This window comes from Somniosus microcephalus, chromosome 8 (assembly GCF_052327205.1).
Source record: "Somniosus microcephalus isolate GS21.2 chromosome 8, FLI_Smic_1.0, whole genome shotgun sequence".
Lineage (NCBI taxonomy): Eukaryota > Metazoa > Chordata > Chondrichthyes > Squaliformes > Somniosidae > Somniosus > Somniosus microcephalus.
The window spans coordinates 32,841,527-32,868,566 of record NC_140994.1 but is presented as its reverse complement, the minus strand read 5'-3'; the positions used below and the strand labels follow the sequence as shown (position 1 = coordinate 32,868,566).

Sequence of the window (27,040 nt, the reverse complement as noted above, 5' to 3'; positions counted from 1 at the left end):
TGACATCATCATCTGGGGCTCCACACTGAAAGAACACAATGAGAGACTGACTAAAGTGCTACAGAGCATACGCTGGAATGGACTGAAGCTCAACAAAGCCAAGTGTCAGTTTGGCATCCAGGAAGTCACTTTCCTAGGAGATAATCTATCTGGTAAACGAATAGAGCCAGATATGGGAAAAGTAAATGCCATACTCAAAATGCCCTGACCCACTGACAAAAAAGGAGTGCTACGCATCATGGGGATGATAAACTTCATTGGAAAGTCCATTCCTAACTTGTCAGCCAAGACAGCCTGTCTGTGAAACCTGCTACATAAAACAAATGAGTTCGCATGGACAGAAAGACATGAACAAGAGTGGATGAACCTCAAAACAGTGCTGACAACCACACCTGTACTCACCTTCTTTGACCCAACAAAGAGAATCAAAGTGTCAATGGATGCATCAAAAGATGGCCTAGGCACGGTCTTGCTACAAGCAGAGGGTGAAGATTGGAAGCCTGTTGCCTATGCCTCCAGGTCTATGACTGATACTGAGTGTCGATACGCCCAGATTGAAAAGGAATGTCTAGGCTTGGTAGTTGGACTAAAAAAGTTCCATGGCTACATATATGGACTTCCCACCTTCACAGTTGAGACAGACCACTGCCCACTGGTTGCCATCATAAAAGAAAATCTGAATGAGATGTCTCCAAGGATTCAACGACTCATGATGAAGCTGCAAAGATGTGACTTTGAACTGATCTACACACCAGGCAAACACATAGGGCTAGATTTTCAGTATAGGCAGTTTTGGGGCGCTAACCTTAGCGCCCGCCCGAAGTTAGCGCCCGCCCCAAAGTAGCGCCCCGTTGCCGGGAATTCAGTGGCTTCGCCCTAAGAGGTTGGTGGAGCGCTAAAAGAGGCGTTCCACTACTCTCTTTAGGCGCTAAGCCGGCGGTCCAGAGGGATAGCGCCCAGGCGGGGCGCAGCACGGGTGCGGTCATTTTTGCACTGACAGCAGACCCCGTGGTGCCGACCAGCTCTTAAAGGGGGAAGGGACGAATTGGTCTGCTGCCACGCCCTGCACACTGCAGCCTTGCAAAGAGGCCTCAACACTACTGCTCAGCCCCAGGGAGTCATGGCAACGCCAGAGAAGGCCCGTCAGCGTGCCCTGCGCTTCTCAGAGGGTGATCTGGACATAATGGTCACAGCTCTGGAGGTGAGGCGCAAGATCTTGTTTCCAGAGAGTGGGAGGAATCCAACCCACCACGACTACACCAAAGCCTGGAAGCAGATCGCCCAGAGGGTGACGTTCACCGGCGAGGCCCCCAGGACCCACACACAATGCCGTAAGAAATACAACGATCTGACCAGGATTGTGAGGGTGAGTAGCCTTTCCAGTCTCCTCCTCATTCTTGCATGTACACCTGACATGATGGGCAAAGGGACCTGAAAGTCCTTTTGGCCAGCCCTCAGCCAGCAGCATTGGGACAGTCATGAGCATCAAATGGCCATTCGGCACTCTACACTTTGGCCAAGCTATTCCACCATGGGAGGCAGTGCACACTACATCAGGGCTTCACTCTGTCCAAGCTATTCCACCATGGGAGGCAGTGCACACTACATCAGGGCTTCACTGCGCACTTACAGCCCGTCCTTTCTCTTGCAGGCTAAAGTAGCGTTTAATCGCCAGGCCCGTGCCAGGGGTGGCCGCGCCAAGCTGCAGAAGCTCACTCGGCTGGAGGAGCGCGTGTGTGTACTCATGGGAGCCCGTGTGATTGTCCCCACAGCGTGCGGTGTATCCGACCCTCCACTGCCCGGCAATGGTAAGGACCTCGCCTTTTGGCCCTCTCGCGTCGCACTGGCCCATCCGAGCTACCTCCTTTGCCACTGTCCCACCAATGCGCTGAATCCCACCAGTCCTAACTCCCTCGCTGACGCCGTCTCCTCACTCTGAAGCTACTCTTGTGCATTCCTGCTTTCAGCTGGTGACGACCAGGACCCTGAGGCTGCCAGTGACAGCACCTCCAACCAGGAGGAGGAGGAGGAGCAAGCCGGACCTTCGGGGGAACAGTCACGTCCCGCAGGAGAGGAGGAAATGCTTGACACCTCCTCACTGGACGAGTGCCTGGAGGAACTGTCGCAGGGCAATGCAGCTTCTGGGACCAGTGGCATCCAGCCACCCAGCAGCCGTGCGCGTGGCCCGCAGCCTTCCCCCCAAAGGGGGGAAGGATCAGAGGGGAGTGCTGCTGCTCGGCACACTCGCCGTCACCAACGCGGCAAGGGTCCCCTAGTTCGGCCCCCTCCTCCCCAGCGGGAGAGTCGCGACTCCAGTCCGGACACCTTCACTTCGGAGGAGGTGCGGAAGCTCGATCAGATGGCCGACGACTCGGACCGGCGCCACACGGAGCTCATGAGCGTGGTGGGGCGCATGCCTGAGGCCATCGAGTCGCTGGCGACCAGTGTGCACGAGTTCGGGGCAGCAACTGCCGCGACTGGCCGCATGCTAACTGATGCCGTCAAGACCCTGGCGAATGTGATGCGCGCGCACACCAGGACCACAGGGCCACTCACTGCTGCCACACGCGCTGTCTCAGGCAGGCATCGCCAGGGCAGGCGCCGCGCTGGACCATCCCAGCAAGCCGGCCGTCGGCTGATTGCTGCGGATCCTGCAGTGCGGGCCCGGCCGAGTGCCACCGCGCCACAGCACCAGCCAGCGCATCCCAGACGCCAGCTGGCCCACATTGCGCCATCCGTCGCCGCCATTCCCCCTCTGGGGCATCAAGGGCAAGCGGCTGCAGCTGATGGTGGCCAGGCTCAGGTGCGCCACTCAGGAGACGGCCCCTCGAGGCCCAAACGCCGTGTAGGCCGCCCCCCAGCGGCATCTGGCGGAAGGGCATCTGAGCCTCAGGCGCCTTCCCCCAGCCTCGCAGCAGCCACTGGGCAGAGCTTGCGAAGGAGCAGCAGGCAGGGCAGGGGAGGCAAAATGCTGGCCAAGGTCTCGCCCTCGCGGGCCACTCAGTAGAGGGTGTGGCCAGCTTTCCTTTAATATGGCGGTGGCCATCTTTATTTTGCCCATGGTTGTGCTTTTGGAGGGCTTTTTTTTTGCGTTAGGCCGACGTTGAGGCCCGGTTTCAATAAAGGTGGAGTGGCTCCTCCCCAGTTTGTGGGAGTGAGTCGTTTGTTGGGCTTTTTGTGGGGCCCGTTTATTGTTTTTGGGGATTCATGTGGGAAGGGCTTTTCATTTTTGTGTAATAAAAAATTATCTTTATTCATGCAGTCTCCATGGTTGTTCTTCTTAGTGTTTGTTGGCTTCGCCGGCTGAGGGCTTGCGGAGCGGCTGCATTCATCTTCCCTCATGGCCCCTGGCCATTCCCTGACAGGGGGCTTAGAAGTACCGTGTAATAAGGTGGCGTCGTGCGGCCCTTGGCCCTGGTCGCTCCCTCCTGGGAACGTACTCCTGCTCCTCCTCCTCCTCCTCCTCCTCATGCTCCTCCTGCTCCTCCTCCTGAGGTGCTGGTCCAACGTCAGGTGGCAGTGCCTGAGTCCTGCGGATAGCCAGGTTGTGTAGCATGCAGCAAACCACCACAAATTGGGAGACCCGGTCCGGCGAATACTGGAGAGCTCCTCCGGAGCGATCAAGGCAGCGGAACCGCTGCTTGAGGACCCCAATAGTTAGCTCGATGATGTTGCGGGTGGTTTGATGGCTCTCGTTGTAGGCCTCTTCAGCAGCGGTCCTGGGCGCGCGGAGCGGGGTCATGAGCCAGGTGCACAAAGGATAGCCTTTGTCCCCGAGTAGCCATCCTCTTGGGGGAGGCTGTGCCTGGAACATGTCATGCACAGTACTCTGCCGCAGGATAAAGGCATCGTGGCTGCTGCCTGGGAAGCTGGCATTGACTGCCATGATGCGCTGCTTGTGGTCACAGACCAGCTGCACATTCAGAGAATGGTAGCCCTTCCTGTTGCGATACTGCTCGCCATGCTCCAGAGGGGCCCGCAAAGCCACATGCGTACAGTCAATGGCGCCCTGCACCAAGGGGAATTCCCCGAGTCTGGAAAATCCCAATGCGCGCTGATGCTGGCTCTCCAGGGCCATGGGGAAGGAGATGAATTGGCTTCTCCTTCTGAACAGTGCTTCGGTCACCTGGCGGATGCAGCGATGCGCGCCGTACTGGGAGATGTTTGCTATGTCCCCAGCAGCGTATTGGAAGGAGCCGGTGGCATAGAAGTTCAATGCCACCGTCACCTTCACTTCCACCGACAGAGACGTCCTGCACCTGAGCTTTGGCCGCAGATCTCGGCGAAGCAGGTGGCAGATCTCTGCAATCACCCCCTTTCGGAATCGGAGCCTTTTAACACATCGCGCGGCACTCATGTTTAGGTAGGAGCGCTGCTGGCGGTATAGCCTGACTGGGTAAGGCCTACGTGGCCGACGCCTGTAGCCCCCTCTGCCTCTATCCAGGGCTGCCCCTCTCACAATGCGTCTGCGAGCCCTACGGACATGGAGCTGCAGCTCCGCGTTGGCACCCCATGCAACCCCCATCAAATCCTGGCAAACACTCTAATTTCCAAATGGCCACTTGCAGCGCTGTTGCCTGAGTCCAAAAATACCTGGCTCTTGCTGCTTGAAACCAGTTAGCTATCCTCCTTGTTGTGTCTCCAGAAATGCGTTGCACAAGACTGTTTTCTGAAAAAAGGATGGCCTTTATACTGGAGAGGACGTTCCCTTTAATTAGCGCCCCCCGGGGCCCGCGCTGGTTGTGTTGCGTTCCTTTTTCCAAACGCTCCGGCTGCCCGCCGCACAATGGGGCGGTCCGACTGAAGTTTGCAATCGGGGCGGCCAAAGGGCGTTGCACGAGGATGTGACGTCATTTTCTGCGCGCGCATCCGGGCGGGCACTAAACTTTGCGCCGGCGCTAACGGGCAGCTTAATTTGGGGCGGGGCGCAAACTGCGCTGCGCCCGGGCGCTACACGCATAGCGCCCGGAAATCACTTCTCTTAAGGCGCTAACTGCTGGCGCAAGCAACTGAAAATCTAGCCCATAGTGTTAGCAGATGCACTATCCCGAGCACCCACAATGAGTCATGTGAGCTCTACTGAAGAAGACGTGGATGTTCATGTGAGTATGGTCACTGCTGCGCTGCCCGTGTCAGACACAAAATCAAAGCAAATAGCAGAAGAAACAGTAAAAGATACAGTGTTACAAACAGTAATAGAGAACATTCATCATGGTTGGCCAAAAGGTTCCTGTCCAAAGTACTATCACATTAGGTCAGAGTTAAGTGTCGCAAGTGGACTATTACTAAAACAGAACAGAATAGTCATTCCACAGGCTCTACGTCAAGACATGCTCAAAAGGATTCATGAGGGCACCTCGGAATTGAAAAATGCAAAAGGAGAGCACGAGACACTGTTTATTGGCCTGGCATAAATAAGGACATTGAGAACATGATAGGCATATGTGAGACATGTCAGAAACATCAAAACAAACAAGCAAAGGAACCAATGATAGTAGCTGACTTACCAACAGCACCATGGCAAAAGGTTGGTATGGACCTCTTTCATTTGAATGGTAAAGACTATCTAATAGTGATTGACTACTATTCTAACTATCCTGAGATGGCGCTGCTCTCAAGCACATCAGCAAGCAGTGTCATAATGCATGTTAAATCCATCTTCGCCAGACATGGAATTCCCAGGATTGCCGTTAGCGACAATGGTCCGTGCTTCAACTGTAAGGAGTGGCAACAGTTTGCAGCACATTATGACTTTCAACACATCACATCCAGTCCTCTGTATGCTCAGTCGAATGGTAAGGCAGAGAAAGGTGTTCAAGTTCTCAAACAGCTACTGAAGAAAGCGACAGAAAGCAAGTCTGATCCATATCTTGCCCTGCTGAGCTACCGAGCCTCCCCTTTAGACTGTGGTTCTTCACCTGCTGAACTCCTAATGGGTCGCAAGTTGCGCACCACGCTACCCTGCTGTGCAAAAGAAAAGCAGAGTAAGGAACTGAGACAGAGACTTCAACTGTTAAAGCTGAAACAGAAATCACACTATGACAAGTCATCCAAAGCTCCGAAACCATTGACAAGGGATGATGTTGTCAGGATTGAGGATCCAGATGCATGGAACAGGAAAGCTACAGTTCTTGAGGAAGTAGGACCAAGGTCATACACTGTTAGAACTGAGGAAGGACAGATTCTCAGGAGGAACCGCCGTTCCCTCCTGAAAACACAAGAAACTATCCAAGAGCAAATCGATGACAATGCCGCAACTGAATCTTGTCACTCACCAGCAGAACAATCTAACACAAACACACATACAGGCTCTCATGAAAACACATCAGACTTACCTGTGCTGAGAAGATCCACACGTGAAGTAAAAAAGCCTGATAGACTTAATCTTTGAGTACAAAGAAAACTATAATAAAAGAATGAAAAGCTTAGAGTTCATAAAGTAAAGCTTTGAAAATGTGTTGACTGTTGTGAAGATGTTTATGTTGTTATGATTGATTGATATTGATTGATATTGATTTTGTTTAACCTCTAAGGAAGGGGGATGTAATGATCAGTAACATGTCATTCTAGAATGGTACACTAGGTGGAGCTGTATGTTTAGTAAGGGGCTACCCAGAAGGCGGTAGTCAAGATGGATGCCTGCACACTAGTCCACATAGCTGAATAAATGACTAGCTCAAGCTAGCTGTTCATAATGAAAACGTCTATTTATTTATGAACATAACACTGGTGTGCCCGGTGATACTGGTGTTGGGGCTGATCGTTTTGGGATTCTGAGGATTTTTTCAAGGGCACCGATGCTGATGGAATAGATGGCAGCTGAGGTTGAGATGACAGAAGTAATCTGTCAGTGTTGAGAGAGGTTGTTCCAAGGAGGTGACAGTGGATAGAGAGATTACTCCAAGCACTTCATAAGTGCATAAAGCTCAAAAGTGGGTTCCAAATACTGAAGGCTGAAGCTTCTGAGATTGGAAAGTGACCAGCTGTAAAATGGTAGCTTTTATACCACCTTTGCAGCTGTGACCTAATGAAAGAAATGGGGAGTTGTCCAGATCCCGACATACTTACCTGGCGTGATCCCCGAGCGACGTGACCCTTGTGGAAAACTTGGGAAAATGGTTTGTACCTGGTAAAATGCTGATCAAATTGCTTTAAACAAGCTCTTAACTATCTGAATTGTCTTACCCGCCGCTTAGTGCCGGGTCTGCAAAGCGCAGGCAGAGTTGGCACTTGGGAAACACACAAGGAGGCGGGTTCAGAACGGGATATCGGCCCGCTGTCAATCTTATTGATTTTGGCAGCGGACCCGCCTCCAAACCCACCCTCTGAGCGCTGGTAAAATTCAGCCCTTAGTGTGCTCATGACAAATCCTTTTCTCAGCTATTTTAACAGAGGTATTAACCCATTAAAATAAACACCACAAGTGTCCGCCAAAATACAGATTTTAAGTTTATTAAATATTCATCTCATAACATCGCCCTAATTTTGAGAATGGTCAGATCTTCTTACAATTGACTTTTTTGGCAAACTATTGCTTTACTTCGACATGTACACATCTGAAATAAAAACAGGAAACGCTAGAAATACGCACCAGCTTGATTGACATAATGGCCCAGAATTTGTGGTTGTAATGACGGCGAAACTGTCAGCATTACTGTGTGAAACTGACAGCAACTGCTGGCGACCACACATGCGCAGTTAAATGCGGAAAACTGGAAGTTGCTGTCAGTGATACCCTGCTCCTCCACAAGGTGCGCTGTTGCAGTCTTCACAGATGCAATCAGCACAGAATCAGTGATTTGACGTGGACTTCAACTTTTTACGTACTATTATCGCTGTAAAAAACATTGAAAATGTGAAGCATTGTCGAATGAGATGTAACTAGTTTTTAATGGTATACTAAGTCATAATTACTGCTGAACAACCTCTCGGGTGTGTCATTCCCTCAGAATACCATTAAAAAATTCCATGACATTTAAATTAATAAAAATGATTTTTTTTTTAAGTTTATGATATTTCAGCTTCTTCCTTAATGCCAATCTTTATTTTGCTTTCTGTAAAATGATTACAAAGTGAATTATAATCCGTGCTTTTTACTTCCTGGTTTGCGGCCTGTGAAAATTCTTCAATCTGATTGGCTGATCAGCCTGCCTGATGATTCACTGTTGCTGGACACCATAGATCCCCTATAGATGGCGCTATATTCAACACCACATCGTAATAGAAGAAATCAATACTGTAGAACCCGCTAAATCTTTGTGGGTAGCTTTTTTCAAGGTCAGCAGCGAGCGCCATCCCTTTGCCACTGACTGCAAAATCCGAGCCATTATGTTTTTATTTCATTATGTAAGAGATCACTTCTTCTTTAAAAAGGTGCTGATGCTTTTAATCAGTGTAAACAAATTGCACAGATTAGGCTGAAACAACTCCAAAAAGTTTCTAGTAAATATCATTTTCATGTGTGATTATTACCTCTCATTCGTTCATTATCTGTGCTATGTGCATTCAGACAAATACAATTGTCTCTGGTCATCTTTTCTGGTACCAATGTTTTGATCACTCATTCTGGATAACCACACTGCTTTTAAACCCTTTCATATAATGTTTCTGTTGCACTGCTTCCTGAGAATCAGATATGACAAGTCAGCCCTGCACAATAGGGATTATTAATGTTTAACTGGGTGTCAAAAGATGATATGAATGAAGGTTGAGATACTGACTGTATGTATTGCTTTGTTAGATACTTCAAGACTTCAACTACTGAGACTAAATTGTCTTTCAACAGTATCATGAAAAGTTCTTCAGTTTTCTCAGCAGTGAACTCAGAGGGCATCCAAACTGTCGGTTACAATTACAATACTTAGAAGTAACCTGAATTAATGGCAGCCGTCATTATCAATTTGTTAAAAAAAGCCAAGCTTTTAGCCTGACAGGATTGCAACAATTTCCCTCCTACTCTCCTGGGCTGGTTACTTTACTGGAATAATTATAATTGAATAATAACTGCTATCGTTTATCAATAGCTGCCTTTTAGCAATGGGCTACAACAGAATGTTCTGCTGTAACTTTTAGTGCCTGGGTAAAACCTACCAGATGCATCTGACCTTTTGGGGCAGATACAATGGGGAACAGTAACTGAGTTCTGGCTGGGTCCCAGACACAGAGAACAAGATGAAACACAAAGCCAGCATTACACGTGTTGACCTCAATGCTAGTCTCAGTAGGCAATCTTCACAATACAGCTGCGAGAAAGGCAGGTGCAGATGGTGTCATTTTAGAATCAATACCCCAAAAGTGCCAATGGATTAGATTCTAAGGAAGAACTCCTGGAACAGTAGAGGAGCTGGTACACTTACCAGCCAATAGCAACCTACTGCAGCTAATCCTGTTTCCAGCTGCTGCATACCTCATTACGCCACTAGCACCAGATGGGTGAGGTCAAGGAAGTGGAAATGATCCTGCATACCATCTCCTCCACTTAAAGTAAATTTATGCGCAGCACGCCAATCGTGATCATCTTTGCTTTGAAGTGGCTTGCATAATTATTGTAGCAATGGGCACAGGAAATACTGAATGCCAGTGCTGTCCTTAATGAAGATCAAACAAACTGGCATACTTGTAGAAATTATTAATCAAGCACTCTGGAAGTGGAGCACATGCTCCCATTCAGAGGCCAAAGGCTCAATTCCTTTCTTGTCCCCTCTGACAGTAGCTGTGCACAATTCCACATGCTTTTTAAGTCATATCTCTGCAAACTTAGTCTCCCTCCTGTTTATAGACTGCTGAGGGTCCTGAGCTTCACACAGTGCATACAGTAGTTGCTCAAATGCTTAGATATTAAAGGATCTTACTGTTTAAATCTGGTCAATGACACTTCTGAAACAGTTTTATGTGTTTCATCCTGTTTGGAAGCGATCCACACCTGTCTGGGGTGATTCTTATTATCTCTTTGCCTGTTTCATGGATTGTCAACATCATGCAAGATTAAATATCATCTGCTTGTGGATTAAGTCTACGGTGTCAGTTTCTTTTATGTTTCAATTTTTAGTACTCACGCAGTCAGGCGAGCTGCAATAATGAAGGCTGTTTGCCTAGGCATAGATCTTAAAAATAGTATATCAGGTACTAACTGCTCTATATCCTGGACTGTCTATCAATTTTGCTGCTGCATTTTCACAGATGACCACTTGTGCTTTGCCATTAATTTCCTACCTTGCCACCTTTTACTGGGTCAATTAGGCATACATCAAATACAAGAGGCTCCCTGTGAGAATGTCTTGTATTTCAGGACACGTCTCATCTCTTCAACATCTTTGACTCTTTCAGCATTCCATATTCTAAGAGGGAAACTGTTTTTCACTTCCCAGACAACATTTTGACACAATGGCCTGGATTTTCCTCAACCTGTCCCAGGAGGGGTGGGGCAGGAATTCAGCCCATCACCCCCCGCCCCGGCGTAACCCCAAACCATTTTCCTGGGATCGAATACAGTAGTTGCTCAAAATCCCTCTCAGAGGGATCCATGTTAAAGAAGCTATGCGAGAACGTTCTATTTGGATTCCATTTTGTATCAAAGACTCCATTTTAGTAGTTAAAAGACAGTTTCTTCAGAAACTTGTTGAAACAGCTAGTATTTGGAGAATGTCAGTAAGACAGTCAAATCTGCAAAGCTGGTACCACAGTTGTCATATAAGATAGATTCGGATTTCTTGTGTAATCTTTGTCCTTCTAATGGATACATCTATCTGTTTGACAACAATGGCCTAGAAATTCCCTGTTGTAGCACCAGCCATTAAGGCCGGTTTTGTTGAAAAAAAAGCAGCCGCCTCACTTCCAGCGCGGGGCATGGTAGCCGCCATTTTGGTGAGGGCCATAGCGCTGCCGTTGACAGTGCTGCCCTCTCAAATTTAAATGAGCAGATCATGATGTCAATCGGTGTAAACGGCTGATTTGACGCCACAACTGCTATTTTGGACATTCTCGCATGCCTTAACATCCTATCCTAAATATGCACAGAAAAACGAGTGCGAAGCAGCCCTGCAGAGATGCTGCCAACGCTTCTTAAAGGGACACACACACATCTTTCAGGTAAGTTTGGATTTCAGTTTTTGGAGCGTTTTTTTTTAGATTTTATTGAAGTAGTGGCTTGGTGCAATACATTAAAAAAGTTATTAAAGTGTGCAGGGAGCGCTACTGGACGCTTGCAAGGCTTTGGATGGTAAAGTAAGGCCTCTGATAAGACTGAAAATGCTGGAAATGCTCAGCCGGTCAGGCCGCATTTGTGGAGAGCGAAACAGAGTTAACGTTTCAGGTCAAGATGCTGCCTGGCCTGCTGAGTATTTCCAGCATTTTCTGCTTTTATTTCAGATTTCCAGCAACTGCAGTATTTTGCCTCTGAGAAGACCACTTGCTCAGAGTCCTGGGGGGCACATGGAGATGAAGCAGAGGCAGCAAAGGGGACAAGCTGTTCACAGAGGAAAGAGGAAGAAGCAGAAGAGGAAGACACAGAAGAGGAGGAAGCGGAAGGAAGGATGGAACCCAGACAGCCCCTTTCTGGCCAGAATATCCAGGATGGAATCATCTGCCTGTGCTACCAGTGACTACAACCCCAATTCCCCTTTCAACATTAGTCCCACACCTTACCTTCCCTCTGTTACAGACCATCACAGCATCCTCTTGGCCACAATGTTGAAATAAAAGCCACCACAAAGCAAACTTTCCAATCCAACATTATTCAAATATGCATCCAAAATGACATCAAGAAATCAACTAATCACCCTTGTGCATTCCTTTAGTGACTGTCTTGTGTATGCCTTTGCCTATTCTACTGATGCTACGCAGTGCTCCCCCAATGGCTGCAGCATGGCTGGTGGAAGGCTGTTGACTTTCAGCGGGGGACACTGCAGATGACCTTGCAGGACAACCTCGAGGAACTGGTGGCTGGGAGTGTCAAATCGAGTGACGGTGTTTCATCTTCTTCACTCTCTGTCCATCTTCTTGGTCAAACACAGGCTGGGCAGGATGGATTTCTTGGGTGTCTGAAATGAGGAAGGCACAAGGGTAGGGTTGTGGTGAGGGGAGGGAGGGAAAGCAAGAGCTGCATTCTTACACCATGCACAGCTTGCACATCAGAAGAGGTTGTGAGATGAGGGGGAAGTGGGATGTGAGAAGGACGATATCGTCTGAGGATACCAGCATCTTGTATTCTTTCAGCCTTGCTGCTGGCCAAGGACTCAGCCATGCCCCTGCCAAGAATGGCCAGCACCATCTCCTCCAACAGGGTGAGGTGAAGCTAGAAATGTGAGGTGTGCCTTGTGTTTGGTAGATTGTTGGTAGGTGAGTGATCGGGGGGGGGGGGGGGTTGTGCATTGAGCAGTGTGTGAGGTTAGTGATGCAGTTGATAGGAGATGGTTTTTGTAGATGCATTCACTGACCTTGACCACTGGTCTGAGGTCATGAAACTTCTTTGGGCACTGGAGACATATCCTGGGGGCGACACTGTTGGTAGTGACGGTCTCGGTGATCTGGTCCCACATCCCTCTTTCTGGAGGGCCTCCTGGCCCCCTGTGGGTACAGAACATCTCTTCCAGTGTTGAGCCCCTGCAGAAAGCTGGAGTGCTGTGTGTGAGACTCTTGGTGCCCTTTCCCTGGACTGTTGAGCCATTTGTGTTAGTGCTGAAGCACCTTTCCCTTTTTTTTTTAAAACGAGCAGAAGGCAGTTCAGCTTTAAGAGCTGAAGACTGCCATTTTGAAATTATTTTGAATGTTTTTTTATTTTTTCCAGAAGGCAGTTGAGCTCTATGGGCCCCAAAAGACTGCCTATTTTAAAATTATTTTTATTTTTTCATTTTAGAAGGCAGTTCCCCTTTAAGGGCTCGAGACTGCTTCCTAAAATGACAGGCTAGCTTTAAGACAATGCTGCCTCACTCCAGGGATGCTAGGGCCACACTCCATTGGGCCTCCTGCTGAGCGTACTACCCAAAACGTGTTGCACGGTAGGTTCTACACTCCAATCATTTAAATCAGCAGGCAGCACCAGAATAACGGTGCTGGCTGCATTCCTTTTACAGGCGCGAGTTAACCTCGCCCTGCGGTGGCATTATCGGATTTCTAGGCCTGTATGTTTACCCTTTTCTGTACATGTAAGTAGATGAGACAGTTTCTGTTATGTCCTGAGACCGTGCTACGGAGCCTTCCAACCCATGGTACCATCAGACAGTGAGTCTTTGAAATGTTGAGCTAATGGGGCCTAATGAAAACCAGTAAGGGTCATGGAAGAATTATGATGCAATGGCTTTACAGAAAGTATAAGTGCGACCGATTGTCATGGGAGTTAGGTAGAGATCGATAGTTGGCTACCCTGCAGCTTGAGCTCAGCAATTGTACCATGGGGTCTCCTGCAACCTTCATTTTGTGTTGTCTCATTTTATCATAGTATCACTTTCCTATAATACAATCTGTAAGAATCATACAGCACAGGAGGCCATTCAGTCCATCGTGTCTGTGCCAGCTCTTTGAAAGCGCTGTCCAATTAGTCCCACTCCTCTACTCTTTCCCCATAGCCCTGTAAACAACTTCTTTTCAAGTAGATATCCAATTCCCTTTTGAAAGTTACTATTGAATCTGCTGCCACTACCCTTTCAGGTAGTGCATTTCAAATCGTCAGCAAAGACTTTGGGGGAAAAATTCAGTAGCACCCCGTTTGGGGTGCGGTTATCGGCCGGGTGCAAAGATTAGCGCCTGGCGCTAATTATCGCCTCCGACTGCAAACTTGGCTTTTATCGTGATTGGAGCGCTAAATCAGGCGCTACACACCTGTCTTAAGGCGCAAAGGCTGAGGAGCAAGGCGCTACCTCAGAGCTCATGTGATGTCAGTCAGCAATGGAACACAGACACAATGGCGCCAGCCAGTTCTTAAAGGGGAGGGTTGATCTTGCTCTCCATCCACATCCTGCTCATTGCAGCCTTGAATCTTGGCCTGGAGAGACCTGTACATCAAATCTGCTGGAAAGAACAATGGAGAGACCCAGGGAAAGAGCTCAGAGTGCAGCCCCCATACTCTCTTCTAAATCGATACAAGGGCAAATCAAAATGAACCTGCAAAGTGCTGCTCAGTACCCAAAACTCCTTCACACAGCGTTGAATCTCTCCAGAAGTCAGTCTCTCTCTCTCAGAATGCGTGGTGCAAAAATGTCACCAACAAAAACAGGCAGGAAGCGGTCGCCTTTAAATAGCGCTCACCCAGTCCCTTCCTGACTACAAAACGCTCCCCTCAACCTGTCGTTGCTAGCGGCAGGCGGTAAGGCAGGGGGCGCCACTCAATATCCGGTTCGGGGCGCTACACACTCAACTGACGTCACGATCTGCCGGCGCAGGAGATCGTGGCGGTAGTGTTTAGCGCCGCCGCAAAATGTCTAGTTAATTTCGTGAGCGGCGCAAACATCGCCGCGCACAGGCGATAGTTGCTTTGCGCCCCAATAGCGCCCTCTTAAGGGCTAACCAACTGAATTTTTCCCCCTTTACTCTTAGAATCCTCATTCCCTGGAACACAGTCAACAACTCGAAGCTCGCCTTTATATTATACTCTCTAACAATCTCCATGGCTAAGAGGGACCTGCCATTTCTGGGGTGGAAGAAAAATGCCAGCGGTCGTGCCGCATCAGAAGGCGAGGGTGCCATTTACACAGAACAGCCCAAAGACCAGCCTAGAATTTCTGCTTTAGGCCTTGGGCTGTGCCACGGCATTCATCCTGTGCATGGTTGGAGCCTGAGAAGATGGAAAAGGGCCCATGCACGCTCGCCCTCTGAAAGTGGAGCATGCCTTCCACCGCTGCCCCAGGGATTACCATCTTCCCTATCCTGGGGTCAACGGAATCAGTAGCAGAAGGCAAGGAAATAAGTCAGCTTGCCAGGTCCTACCTCCTCACCATGTGGAAAGCAAGGAAGGGATAGTCAGCAGCCTTCCCAGCTGCGCGGGGGAGAGGAAATTGATGTTGCGATAAGGTTGGCTATCCTGTCCAATTTGAGATAGGATATTGGAGGAAAGTCCAGGTCCCCTAATGTTAGCTCCAATTTTCACTATATTATAGAATTATAAAATGTAAATGTTTATTGTTTAAAAAAAGAATGACCAAGGGTGATGTGTGTTATTTTCTAAGTTGCCTAAAATTTTGATGCCACAGTTAATAGCTTCACGGTATGTACATTTTCCGATGGTTGAAAACAGTTATGAGATCAGCTACGTGAACGGAACTGGGAGCAGCAACTCAAGAAATACAGAAATAAATGTTAATTATAACAAGACTGATTTCAAATATTATTGGATACAATTAATTATGTGAAATTGTGGCTTTGCCTAGTCGTTTCATAATGTAATGACCATTTCATGTAATAATCTTTACCTGTACTATGTTATCAGTGATTGGTCAGTTCCCTTCTTTGTTCATCATATATTTCAGTTATTTGTGTCTACCTCTCTAGGTCACTCCTATACCACGTACCATTTTATAACAGGCTCCCAACCAATCTCGCCCCTACTGCCAGAACTCCTTCATGAGCCAGTTCCTGGGAAATAAACGTGATGAGTTAGGTTAGCTCACCCGCTTGATTTCTTCTCCTTTCCTGGGGGAAGGAAATTACCTTTGCTCACTGTCCCCATCACAGACCAGAAACAACTTTGCAGGGACGTAGAGCACTCATCCACTACACCACCAGGACAGTTATATTGGCCATAGCTGATTATAATACAAATGGCCTTATCTTAAAAATGAAATCAGATGCAAATGAAAAGATGATCTGACAGCATCTCCGACTGAGCACCGACTTAGAATCATTTTATTTTGCCAGTCTCTGGAAAATATGCACAACTGTCTACATTTAACTTATTAAATGCCTAGGTTAGACAATCAGTTACATCATCAGATCTTGAAAACAATTGTGCAGGTTTTATGCACCCTGCGTGCTAGTGAAACTAGTACATCTTGTCAAAAGTCAGACTTGGAAACCAGAATATAATGCAGAGGCTGTGCCAGTTTATCAGTAGCCAGAGTATGAAACATTTGGCGCAGTTGTGTGAGACACGGTGTAGGGTCACAAGATAGGACAGCACATTGAACCACCTACACATTGGGTTCGATTTTCCAAGCCTCGAGGAGGCGGGTTTGGAGGCGGGAGTGGTGGGAAAATTGCAGAATCGGGGGGCAGGAACCCATCCCACCCCCAACCTGCCCCCGTGCCAATGTCCCAGGAGGCGGGTACCCGACCTGTGCTGGGAGCCGCCTCCCCGAGGCGGGAAGGGGATTAGTGCCAATTAACTGCCTGTTAACAGGTAGTTAACAGGCAGTTTTTTGCCTAATCCCTATTTTTAGCCCTGAAGTGTGGGTTGTCTGACGGCTCCGAACCACGCCAAGTTAGCGAGGCGGACCGTCGGTCTGCAGGGGTTAGAGGGGTCGAGATGTCCGTTGTGCAGGTGAGTGATGGGTGCATGTGTGCAGAGGTACGTGTGTGAGGTAAGTGTAAAGTGTTTTAATACGTTTTACTTACCTTTACTTTCTCCTGCAGGCTTCCTTCCTTCAGTTCTCGGGAGTCCCTCAGCTCACCGGCACACAAAGCAGAATGGCCGCAGCCTCTGCTCTCTGGTCTGGAGAGATCTCTAACTGAGTCTGAGTAGAAGGACTCAAGTTAGAAGACAGATTGTCCGTGTTTGACAGCTTCACAGAGCTGTCAAACACTGATTTTTCATTTGTCAAAAGCTCTTGACAGATGAAATGTCAATCGCTGATGTCACCAGTAACCAGGTGTCCCCTAATTGGCCTGCTGAGCCCGCTGGGCGGGCTTAACAAGGTCAATCAAGGGAAAATAGCGTGGGTTGGCCACAGGTCGATGGAGGCGGGACTACAACCCAATAAGTGGGAGTCCCGCCTCCAAAAGCTCCCCATTGACAAAATCGAGCCCATTGTGTCACAGTGTGGGAGGATGAGGTGGCGCTGGGATTTCAGTCTCGAAATGCTGTCACGGATAAGTGCTGAGCGGAGGGTGATCCATACCCCACAGTAAGAGAGATATAAGAAAAACATAATCAGATGGAGAATTAGTCTGAGCCACTCTCGCACGCCTCCCTGTGGCTGCTGGAGAAGCGGGTCTCCAGTTCATTCTCTGGAGACAGAATATGGCACAGAGAGAATTCAGGACAGAAAATAGGCATTTGAGAAAGGGGGAAAAAAGGTGCAGTATATTGAATTACTCAGTAGGAGAACCCGATGGTGAACTTCTTTTAAGAAAACATATCGAGAGAGATCTTCAACTGCCGACCACCCATTACTCACCTGAAAAATGGGTGGCCAGCAGAGGTGAAATCTGCTGTGGATGTTGTGCACCCATTTGCCTGCCTGAATCATTGGACGCCAGGCACTCCTGCCCAAAACAGGTTAAATTTGCAAATTCGGGGTTCTATGCCTGTTGTAGGATCCCGACTACAATATTCGTGGAGAAGTGGGTGGAACATGCACAGTGCATGCTAGTTCCACGCTTTCTCCAGGGGATGAGAGGTTAATTGGTGGCTCTTAAAGGGACTGCTGAAGGCCTCTCCAAATAAGGTGAGGTTTTTTGGGTTTTTTCTCAAGCAAGAATACTCCTCTAAGCCCCGCAAAAAATCTTCCAGCCTATTGCTGCCCACCACCTCTCCCCTTCCGCGCCCCGGCCCTCCTCCCGACAGGCCCTGCCTGCCAGACGCTTTTTCGCTTCAGGATACTGCCGAGCTGCAGCGGAGCACCCATTTAGCACCCATTTAGCACCCACAGCACATCGCAAAAATGTTAATGAGGTCCAAACCCCAAAACGGTTCGGGCTGGCTGCCTGCCTGCCGAGTTAGGCGGGATCTGCAGGCACACCTCCAATATCACGACCGTTTGGGGCTCAAGTAAAAAATCCCCATCATTTTTGGGGCTATTTGCTGAATAGAATCTGGCCCATGCAAAAGTGAGCCAATTCAATACTCTAGACTGGTGGTTAGTCTATAGTAACAGGTAATATAGTTTGCATTCCACAAAGACACGTATAAAATTTAACACTTCAATAATTTTCAATGCATACTTTTTCACTTAGACAAATAAAATTACAATTTAAACTGCTTAATACAAATGAGTGAATAGAAAATGAATTAAAGTATCTTGCATTACAGAAGGTGCATTAATTATGTATGCAGATTTTGACTAAAAGCTAAAACAAAATGTAAATGTAGCTTATATATAATCTGGGAAAAAGTGTGCCATTTAACAACTAGAACAGCAATTAGCAGTGTTAGCATTTTATTTTTTAGTGAGTTTCATCTTGTGCTTTTTTACTTGAAGCATCTCAGTCGCATCTGGCATCACATCTGTCCGCTGAGATTCTTCTGTACTTCTGTTTGCCTGAGCTCGCTGATAATAAAAGGGGGGAACATGAGCTTTTAGCTTCATGCATAATAATTCTGTGCTAATACTTTGCAGTCATATTCTATAAGACATCAATCATTTTCTAGTGCAGCCATCAAGAAAGCATGAGGTATAGCTCCAAGCATTAAAACTTCAGAAATTTAGGATACTTTAAATCGTCCTTCACAATAATTTGATTAGACCCCTTCACGTTGTTCTGGACACACAGACCTACAAATGATTTCCTGTACTTTAAGGGGTAATTATTTAACTTGGTGCTCCCATGGGGAGCCTAATCCGCCAGAGCACATATCAGAAATCTGGGTGCACACTGCACATTATTTTCTGACCATTCATTTAAAGGGCCTGACAATGATGCACGATGTGCAATGAGTTTCCAATATGCATTTTATGCGGGCAAACTACCCACCAGGAGGCTGAGTCCAGAAAATTATCCCTAAAGTTCCAGGTTTTACATTTCATTACATACATGAATAGATTTTTGCAGGAATGAACCAGGGTTGATATAACTTCAAATGCCTAAGTGCAGTTTATCTGAATCTGGCATTTATTAAGACATTCATTTGATATCATGTGCTTCATATATGTATGACATTCTTGTCTAAAGTGTCTACAGTCCCTGATGCTTGCATTTTGAATGTAGCTGTAATATTAAAGAATTATTTTTGGTGAACTCATTTCTTTTCGCACCCAATGTTACTCAGAGAACATACCGTTTAAAAATAGAAGACAATGGCCCAGAAATTCGGGTCTCCACGGGTGAGTACACATGGGGTACTCACCTGTAAGCCCAATGGAAGTGCCGGTTTCGTGCATGCGCGGGAAACCGGCACTTCTGTTCCCCTGAAAGAAGGGGTTGAGAGGTGGAACGCGTGCGCAGGAGAGGCAGCGTGTGCACATTGAATTTACGTTTTTTTTCCAGGTTTCTCATGGAGGGTAAGTCTCCCGGAGTTACACTTTTAAAAAGCCAGCGTAAGGCCTGCTTTTAACAAGGTAAATGGTGAATTAATTAAAATAAAAATATTTTTATTATTTTTAAATACTTTAAAGGTAAGTTTATTTTTAGCCCTGTTAGAAAATGTAATTCATTTTTTCAAAAATTTAAATTATTGTTTAAAATAGTTATTTCATGTAATTTATAGTTATTTTAAAAATGTGATTTTTTAAAAATTTATTTGAAGATTTAGTGATGATTTTGGGCTTATAGTATTTATAGGTTTGACAGCTCTTCCTGTCAAACTTATGAATGAAGCATTCCCTGCTACCATTGGCTCTCCATGGCCCACGTGATCCCAGGGGACGCATCAAACTAACTGCACCCCTGGAATACGCAAGCACTGCGCGCCGGCAGTTGGAGGAGGCCCAGGATCGGAATCCCACGCGGGCCCACAGCTCAACGGCCGGCGCGCTAGGTAAGTGCAGGTCGGAGGCTTGCACCCACGGGAAGCCCCCGACCTGAATTTCTGGGCCAATATATTATCTGGTTCACTTATACACTATCAATGTGTTACTTGCCTATAATGCTCCTATGCTTATTGATGCAGAGATTGCAGTTTAAATTGTTTCATCAAAGCAAGGAAGCTGCTGTTTGCTAAATACATCAGATAAAAAGAGGTTATCATAATTATGCTGTATTCATCAAAGGTTTATGTGCCTGAAAATTTGAACAAGTCTATCATTGGGAATAATTATGGCCGGGAATTTGCGCAGAGTTGCTCCTGCTTCACTTCATCATAAACGGGGTTTCCAATGCATGTCGAGCGGAGTTACTGGGGCAGAGCAGGAGCAGCCACAAGGAATTTCCTGGCCAATGTCACAAGGGGATAGTGGTTGTGGCGATGTCATTAAATTTGCTGACTGTGGGTGAGGATTACGATTATATCTGTACAGTTGCATACTATGATGCACACATTGTGGTCAACAATTATTTACTAACTTATATCATATAATAATTAAAATCACATGCTCTCATGTTGGGATTAGTCTATGTGAAGTATATTGCAGAAACTGGTTAAACTACTAACCATAAATTGTTCATACTGAATGGCTGCATCCTGGGGGTCCAGCCCTTGTGCAGATGCCATGTCAGCAGCACGCTTAACCATTTCCACTTTATGATACCCTGGCGGTGTCCAGCCAATGCCACGAATCCAGTTAAGGTCAGATTTGTATGCAACCTAAGGAAAAGTATACAGTGAATGAGCAGGTATTGAAGACTTAGCTGGCTTACCTACAACATACTAGAGACAAGACAACAACAATAGTTAATACCAAACAGATGAAACCAAAATAAAATGCTGTGTTTTTCTGTTTATTCAACGGAGATACAAGCCTAAAAACCATTGCTGGCAATATCAGTGGAGAAACGTTTAACGCATTTGTGTGACATTCCTCTGACCATTATTTAAACCAGACATGAGTCCATTTATTTTAATGGGTTAATGCCTGCAATGAAGCAGTGGAGAGAGAAATGTGTTTAGCAGAGTAATGTTTTTAGTAAACACTCCGTGTAGCACCAGTATTGAGAAGTTAGACTGGCCAATGTTGTTATTTTATTTTTCTCTTCTTTGTGAATAGAACTGGGATTGTTCAGTAAAACGTATTAAAGTAACTGGCCCAGAAATTCGGGTCTCCACGGGTGAGTACGCACGGGGTACTCACCCGTAAGCCCAATGGAAGTGCCAGTTTCCTGCATGCACTGTGCATGTGCGGGAAACCGGCACTTCCGTTCCCCTGAAAGAAGGGGTTCAGAGGTCGAACGCGTGCGCAGGAGAGGCTGCGCGTGCACATCGAACTTACATTTTTTTTGTCGGTTTTCCCGGGAGGGTAAGTCTCCAGAAGTTAGACATGTAAAAAGCAGTCGCAAGGCCTGCTTTTTACAAGGTAAGTGGTGAATTAATTAAAATTAAAACATTTTTCCCACAGGTTTATTATTTTTAAATACTTTAAAGAAAGGTAAGTTTATTTTTAGCCCCATTAGAAAATAAAATTATTTTTTTCAAAAATTTAAATTATTGTTTAAAATAGTTATTTCATGTAATTTAAAGCTTATTTAAAAAATGAGATTTAAAAAAAAATTATTTGAAGATTTAGTGATTTTTGGGGCTCGTAGTATTTATAAGTTTGACAGCCCTTCCTGTCAAACTTATGAATGAAGCATTCCCTGCTCCGATTGGCTCTCCATGGCCCACATGATCCCAGGGGACGCATTGAACTAACTGCGCCCCTGGGATACGCAAGCACTGCGCACCGGCAGTTGGAGGAGGCCCAGGATCGGAATTCCACGGGGGCCCACAGCTCAATGGCCGGCGCGCAAGGTAAGTGCAGGTCGGGGGCTTACACCCGCGGGAAGCCCCCGACCCGAATTTCTGGGCCACTATCTTGAATCGGAACTGTTATGTGCAGCAAGCCTAATTTATATTAATTTTCTCAAAACTAGAGCTGGTGTAGCACAAAACTAAAACAGCATCAGGAAAATGAACTCCAGCCCTGAAGGTATGTTGTTATGCACTGATATGTATGTGTTAATATTGCTTTACGCATAAACCTATACTATGCTGTTAAATATGGATACTAATCTACTATTCATTTTTCCCAATTGATGCTCCACTTTCAAAAATAGAACCATCCTTCCCTCAATTACTTAATGTACATTTAGGATCTACAGAAATGTAGAATCCGTTTTGCATTTTTCCTGTTGAGATTGCAGAGTCCTAGTAACTGAGGGTTATCCCTGTTTTCTCTTTCTCTGGTACTAACCCAGGGGAATCTAAAAGAGGGGGAACATAACTGGAAAATGTGATTAAAGTATATGGATAAAGGACATTTCAAACTCAGCATGAAATAATAAAGATTTCCTAGGTATGTAAGCTGAGATTTTCCAAATATTATCTCTTTAAAATGAGTGGGTTATTGTTGGCATTGCAACAATCACGAAGAAGCACCACCCCACCCCCAACCTGAAGCACATTTTAGAGGGAAAGATGCGAGGTGCAAAAACCCATCAGATCCAGGTTCCTTCCTAAATTACTCCCCACTCCCCCTACGGCATCTCTCCAGCATTCCACGCTCTCATCAGTCCAGGTCCAGAGTATTTAGCCTAAACAGTATTGTGCTCCAAACTAACCCAGAAATCTGCACTCAAATATTAAAGCTATTATTAGTATTATCCCTTTCCCATGGGCAGAAGAGTCCTCCCCAAGAGATCAACACAGCCTGGTTGCACATTGCAGAGGAGGTCACAAGCAGGGATGTGGTCAGGAGGACCTGGATGCAATGCCGCAAACATTTCAATGATCTCAGTAGATCATGAAATGTTAGTACAAAGCCACACAGCCTCATCCTGCTGTGCCTCTCATCACATCCCCATCACTCTGCCTTCCCTACTCCTGCACATCCTTACTCACACCAACTTACCTTGCACCTCCACCCATCCCTCTCTATCTATATTACCACATCTCCATCTCACTAGCCACCCCTCACACTCACCCTCATCCTAGTGCAATCATACCAACTAACACACAAGGGTAACCACGTGAATTCCAGCGAATGGTTAGACATAACGGTACCCCCCGCAATGGTGATGAGTGTGAAAGAAATGGCTTGGGCATTGTAGGGATGCTTTATGGTGTTGGTGTGGGGTGGTGCCAACCTGGCGCATCATGTGGCAGGCAGGGTATACAGCGCCAAGTGAAGTAAATGTGGCCATAGTGAGGCCATCCCTGGCCTCCCAGGCAGCAATTTGGTCAGGTGCTGATGCCCTGTGTCCTGTGCAGCATCAGTTGATTGCGGAGAAGGTTGGTGTTGTTGTTGATGCTGCTGGTGTGCCTGGTGCTGCTGGTGTTGGGGCTGATCGTGGTGGGATTCTGAAGACCAAGGTGAGAGAGTATAAAGGGCAACTATGCTGATGGAATAGATGGCAGGTGAAGTAGAGATGACAGAAGCGATCGGTCAATGGCGAGGGAGGTAATGAGGTCAAACTGGATGGAGACTTGTGCAAAGATTTGCAGCATAGTGAATCTGTTGTGAAAATGCAGTGAGGAAATGCTTGTGGCTGAGGGAAGGTATCGCTGTAAGGTAGGAGCTTTTACTTTACATTTGAAGCTGTCAAATCAACAGCTGATTCAATGGCCACTGAACTCTTGCCTCAGTTTGACAGACGTGGTCCACGACCAGGATAGACCCTGTGGGCGAGCTGTCAAATGCAAAAGGTAAGCTGAAAATCATTCTTAAGTGGCTCTAAACAAGCCACTAATTACCTGAATTGGGTCACCTGCCGCAGCCTGTCGGGTCTGCTCAGCGCTGACAGACCCGACATCGGGAAAGGCGCATGGGAGCGAGTTGACAGCGGGTTCCAAAATATCAATTTTCCCACCCGACCCGCCACCAATCCCATCTGCTGATCCCCCAGAAAATTCCATCCTTTGTGTGGGAAAGTGCCATTGCCTGACCACCTCCAGGTGGCCCAGCTGAGTTTATGAGCATGCCATGGGAGAAGAATTGCTCTAGTTGCTATGTGCAGTGACATGGTAAAAGAACATGTTTACAAAGTCACGACACACATTTATCAGCAGGCTTCACCCCTTGTGTGTACACTAACCCACTTCCTACCTGTCCTTGATAAAGCTCACATTGTCTGTTCAAATTTAAACACATGATTGAAAGAATAAAAATGATGCCCGAATACTTACATCACTTTGCAGTTTGTAAGCTTCTTTGGCATGCTTCACATTTAGCTGCTCAGAGTCACATGTCCACTGATGTAAGTGCTGCCTGTAGTTAATGTTACTGGCTTGCTCCTGGCTCTTTTTAGCTTGTACAAAACCAGGTTGGTCCATGTGCAATTTGTACTTGGATTTTCCCTCTTCAAATTGTTTCTTGTATTCCTTGGCACTCTGGAGTCTGCTGGCGGCTAGGAAGTGCTTCATTTTCGTATCATCGTCAACAGTGCGGAAGCCAATCTGCTGACCCTTCTCTCTCACAAATGCTTGCTTGTATTTGTACTATGATGAAAGGAAAGCTTTTTAATTGAACATATTTACGAGCAACTAACATTATGAAAGCCAATATGTCAAAATTGTATTATTGCCGTTTTACAAATCACGAAATTGAGCTTTCATAAATGTCTATATATGTACTTTGTGTATGATAGTAACTGTCCTACTTATAACATTCAAATACAAATAGCTTTTGTCTTTTTTGTATATTACTTGATAAAAAGAAAATCTCAGAAATCTAATTTATTCAGCCGTATTAACACAATGCATTGCATAGTAAAATCAACAACCACAACAACAACAACTTGTATTTATATAGCACCTTTAACATAGTAAAATGTCCCAAGGCGCTTCACAGGAGTGTTATAAAACAACATAAGTAGATATTAGGGCAGGTGACGAAAACGTTGGTCAAAGAGGTAGGTTTTAAGGAGCGTCTTAAAGGAAGAATGAGAGGTAGCGAGGCAGAGAGGTTTAGGAGGAGAATTCCAGAGCTTAGGACCTCGGCAGCTGAAGGCACGGCCACCAATGGTGGAGCAATTAAAATAGGGGATGCTCAAGAGGCCAGAAATGGAGGAGCGCAGATTTCTCGAAGGGTTGTTGGGCTGGAGGAGGTTACAGAGATAGGGAGGGGCGAGGATGAGAATTTTAAAATCGCGGTGTTGCTTAAGCGGGAGCCAATGTAGGTCAGTGAGCACAGGGGTGATGGGTGAACGGGACTTGGTGTGAGTTAGGACACGGGCTGCAGAGTTTTAGATAACCTCAAGTTTTTATTGGTTCCGCTACAACATGCTTTATATAATATTAGAAATGCAACAGACTTCCTTATGAATTGATACTGATTAGATTGTTTGTGGTCCAATCAATAAAAATCCTTTAATCTTCTATATCTTCAATCAAGTAAAAACCAGGTTGCTGTTTATTATGTGATGTAGTTGCAGTACATGTAAAATGAGTCTAAAATCTTTAGAGAGAGACTTTACATTTTGTAGGAAAGTACTGGTTCTTACATCACTGGCTATTTCCCTTGACGCTTTGGCTGTCTGGAAGGGAATTGCATCCAATCGAAGGTCATAACCCAATGCTCTTGTCTGTTCCCAAGATGTCTTGTAAGCTTTCTGTAATCATAAAAATGACAAGGTTTATTTTCCCCAAGGAGATTCATCACACCTCTAGTCCTCCTTACCACATCGGAGATACTATTCCCAGTCCTCCACCAACCTGGGATGGCAGGAATGACGTATGAAGAGAGATTGAGTCGATTAGGCTTATATTCATTAGAGTTTAGAAGAATGAAACTTATAAAATTCTACCAGGACTAGACAGACTAGATGCAGGAAGGATGTTCCCGATGGCGGGGGAGTCCAGAGCCAGGGGTCACAATCTAAGGATAAGGGGTAGGCCATTTAGGACAGAGATGAGGAGGAATTTCTTCACCCAGAGAGTGGTGAACCTGTGGAATTCTCTACCACAGAAGGCAGTTGAGGCCAATTCATTAAATATATTCAAGAAGGAGTTAGATATATTTCTTAAGGCTAAAGGGATCAAGGGATATGGGGAGAAAGCAGGGACAAGATACTGAATTTGGATGATCAGCCATGATCTCATTAAATGGCGGAACAGGCTCGAGGGGCCGAATGGCCTACTCCTGCTCTTATCTTCTATACTTCTATGTAACACCTAGACTGAGTACCAGGAGATGCACAAGGGTGGCCCTGATCTGACTGTCCCTACGTCCCTGTGAGGAAGCAAGTGGCCTCCTCTTGATGCCTTCTCACAGCATTTGAGCTGAAATCAGAAATCCATCAGACTAACATTAAACATCAACAGCAGTAAGTAAAATGCAAATTTCACCATCTACTACAATCTCAAATCATCTCAAATCACGCTGCTGAAAATAAATGGTACAGAAAGATTGACAGTGGTATGCATCTCATACAGAAGCTGCTTGCTGATGCAGCAGGAGGCATATGCCATGCTGGCGCTCTACAATATCTATATGGCTATAGCTAAATGAATACCAGCTCTTCAATCATCAAGACAGCTGTTCTGTTTTCTAATTCAGCTCTTCCATGTACATGTACAGGTGTTGTTGCTTCGCTCTCTTCCCTGGGAGAATAGTGTGAAGTAGTGGAAGGATTCATAGACTGATTAACAACCTGATAGGCTGCGACGTGAACGCTCCTTCCATGCCTGTAGCCATCTTTATACAAGTCGGTAGGGTGGTTCGTCCTATATGGCAGGAAAGTCTTATGGGTTCCCACAACCCATGCGATGGGGACAGGGGTGCACCCACACCCACCAGTTGCAACTGTCCCACTGGATGTCAACCCACTCTTCAGAGCCAGAGCTCCAGTCTCCACTCGCCAGGACTGCCTGGAGTGGAGTTCAAACCCTGCACCTTCTGACCCTGAGGCAGAAATACTACCACCAAGCCACAGGCTCACTCCATGTACAGGCGCCGACACAGGCATATTGAAGCAATGGAGTGCCAGATATGAGCGGACTGCAAACTTTTACCGAATATGTAGTGCAATCATAAATAGACATATTGTAATCCTTTGGTAGAAGAAAAATACTAATTAGATCAAATGAAATGACCGTGAGCAGTCA

The 27,040-nt window shown here is 46.4% G+C and overlaps 2 protein-coding genes across 7 annotated transcripts in view; one reads left to right on the top strand and one right to left on the bottom strand.

Annotated features, from left to right (window-relative positions):
- Window positions 1-8,864, top strand: part of LOC147113426 (factor VII-activating protease-like) — a 103,129-nt gene extending 94,265 nt beyond the window's left edge. The window contains exons 13-15 of the mRNA XM_085996124.1: window positions 1,652-1,808; window positions 1,968-2,949; window positions 8,741-8,864. Coding sequence (XP_085852250.1) covers window positions 1,652-1,808; window positions 1,968-2,949; window positions 8,741-8,864 — 1,263 coding nt within the window. The remainder of the gene's footprint in view (window positions 1-1,651; window positions 1,809-1,967; window positions 2,950-8,740) is intronic.
- A 6,942-nt stretch (window positions 8,865-15,806) lies between these two features.
- nrap (nebulin-related anchoring protein) overlaps window positions 15,807-27,040 on the bottom strand; it is a 106,258-nt gene continuing 95,024 nt past the window's right edge. For all 6 annotated transcript variants that reach the window (XM_085994469.1, XM_085994470.1, XM_085994473.1 and 3 more), the window contains 4 exons: window positions 25,438-25,545; window positions 24,122-24,433; window positions 20,456-20,608; window positions 15,807-18,416 (listed from right to left, as the gene is read on the bottom strand). In XM_085994469.1, coding sequence (XP_085850595.1) covers window positions 18,306-18,416; window positions 20,456-20,608; window positions 24,122-24,433; window positions 25,438-25,545 — 684 coding nt within the window. In that variant the 3' untranslated portion in view covers window positions 15,807-18,305. The remainder of the gene's footprint in view (window positions 18,417-20,455; window positions 20,609-24,121; window positions 24,434-25,437; window positions 25,546-27,040) is intronic.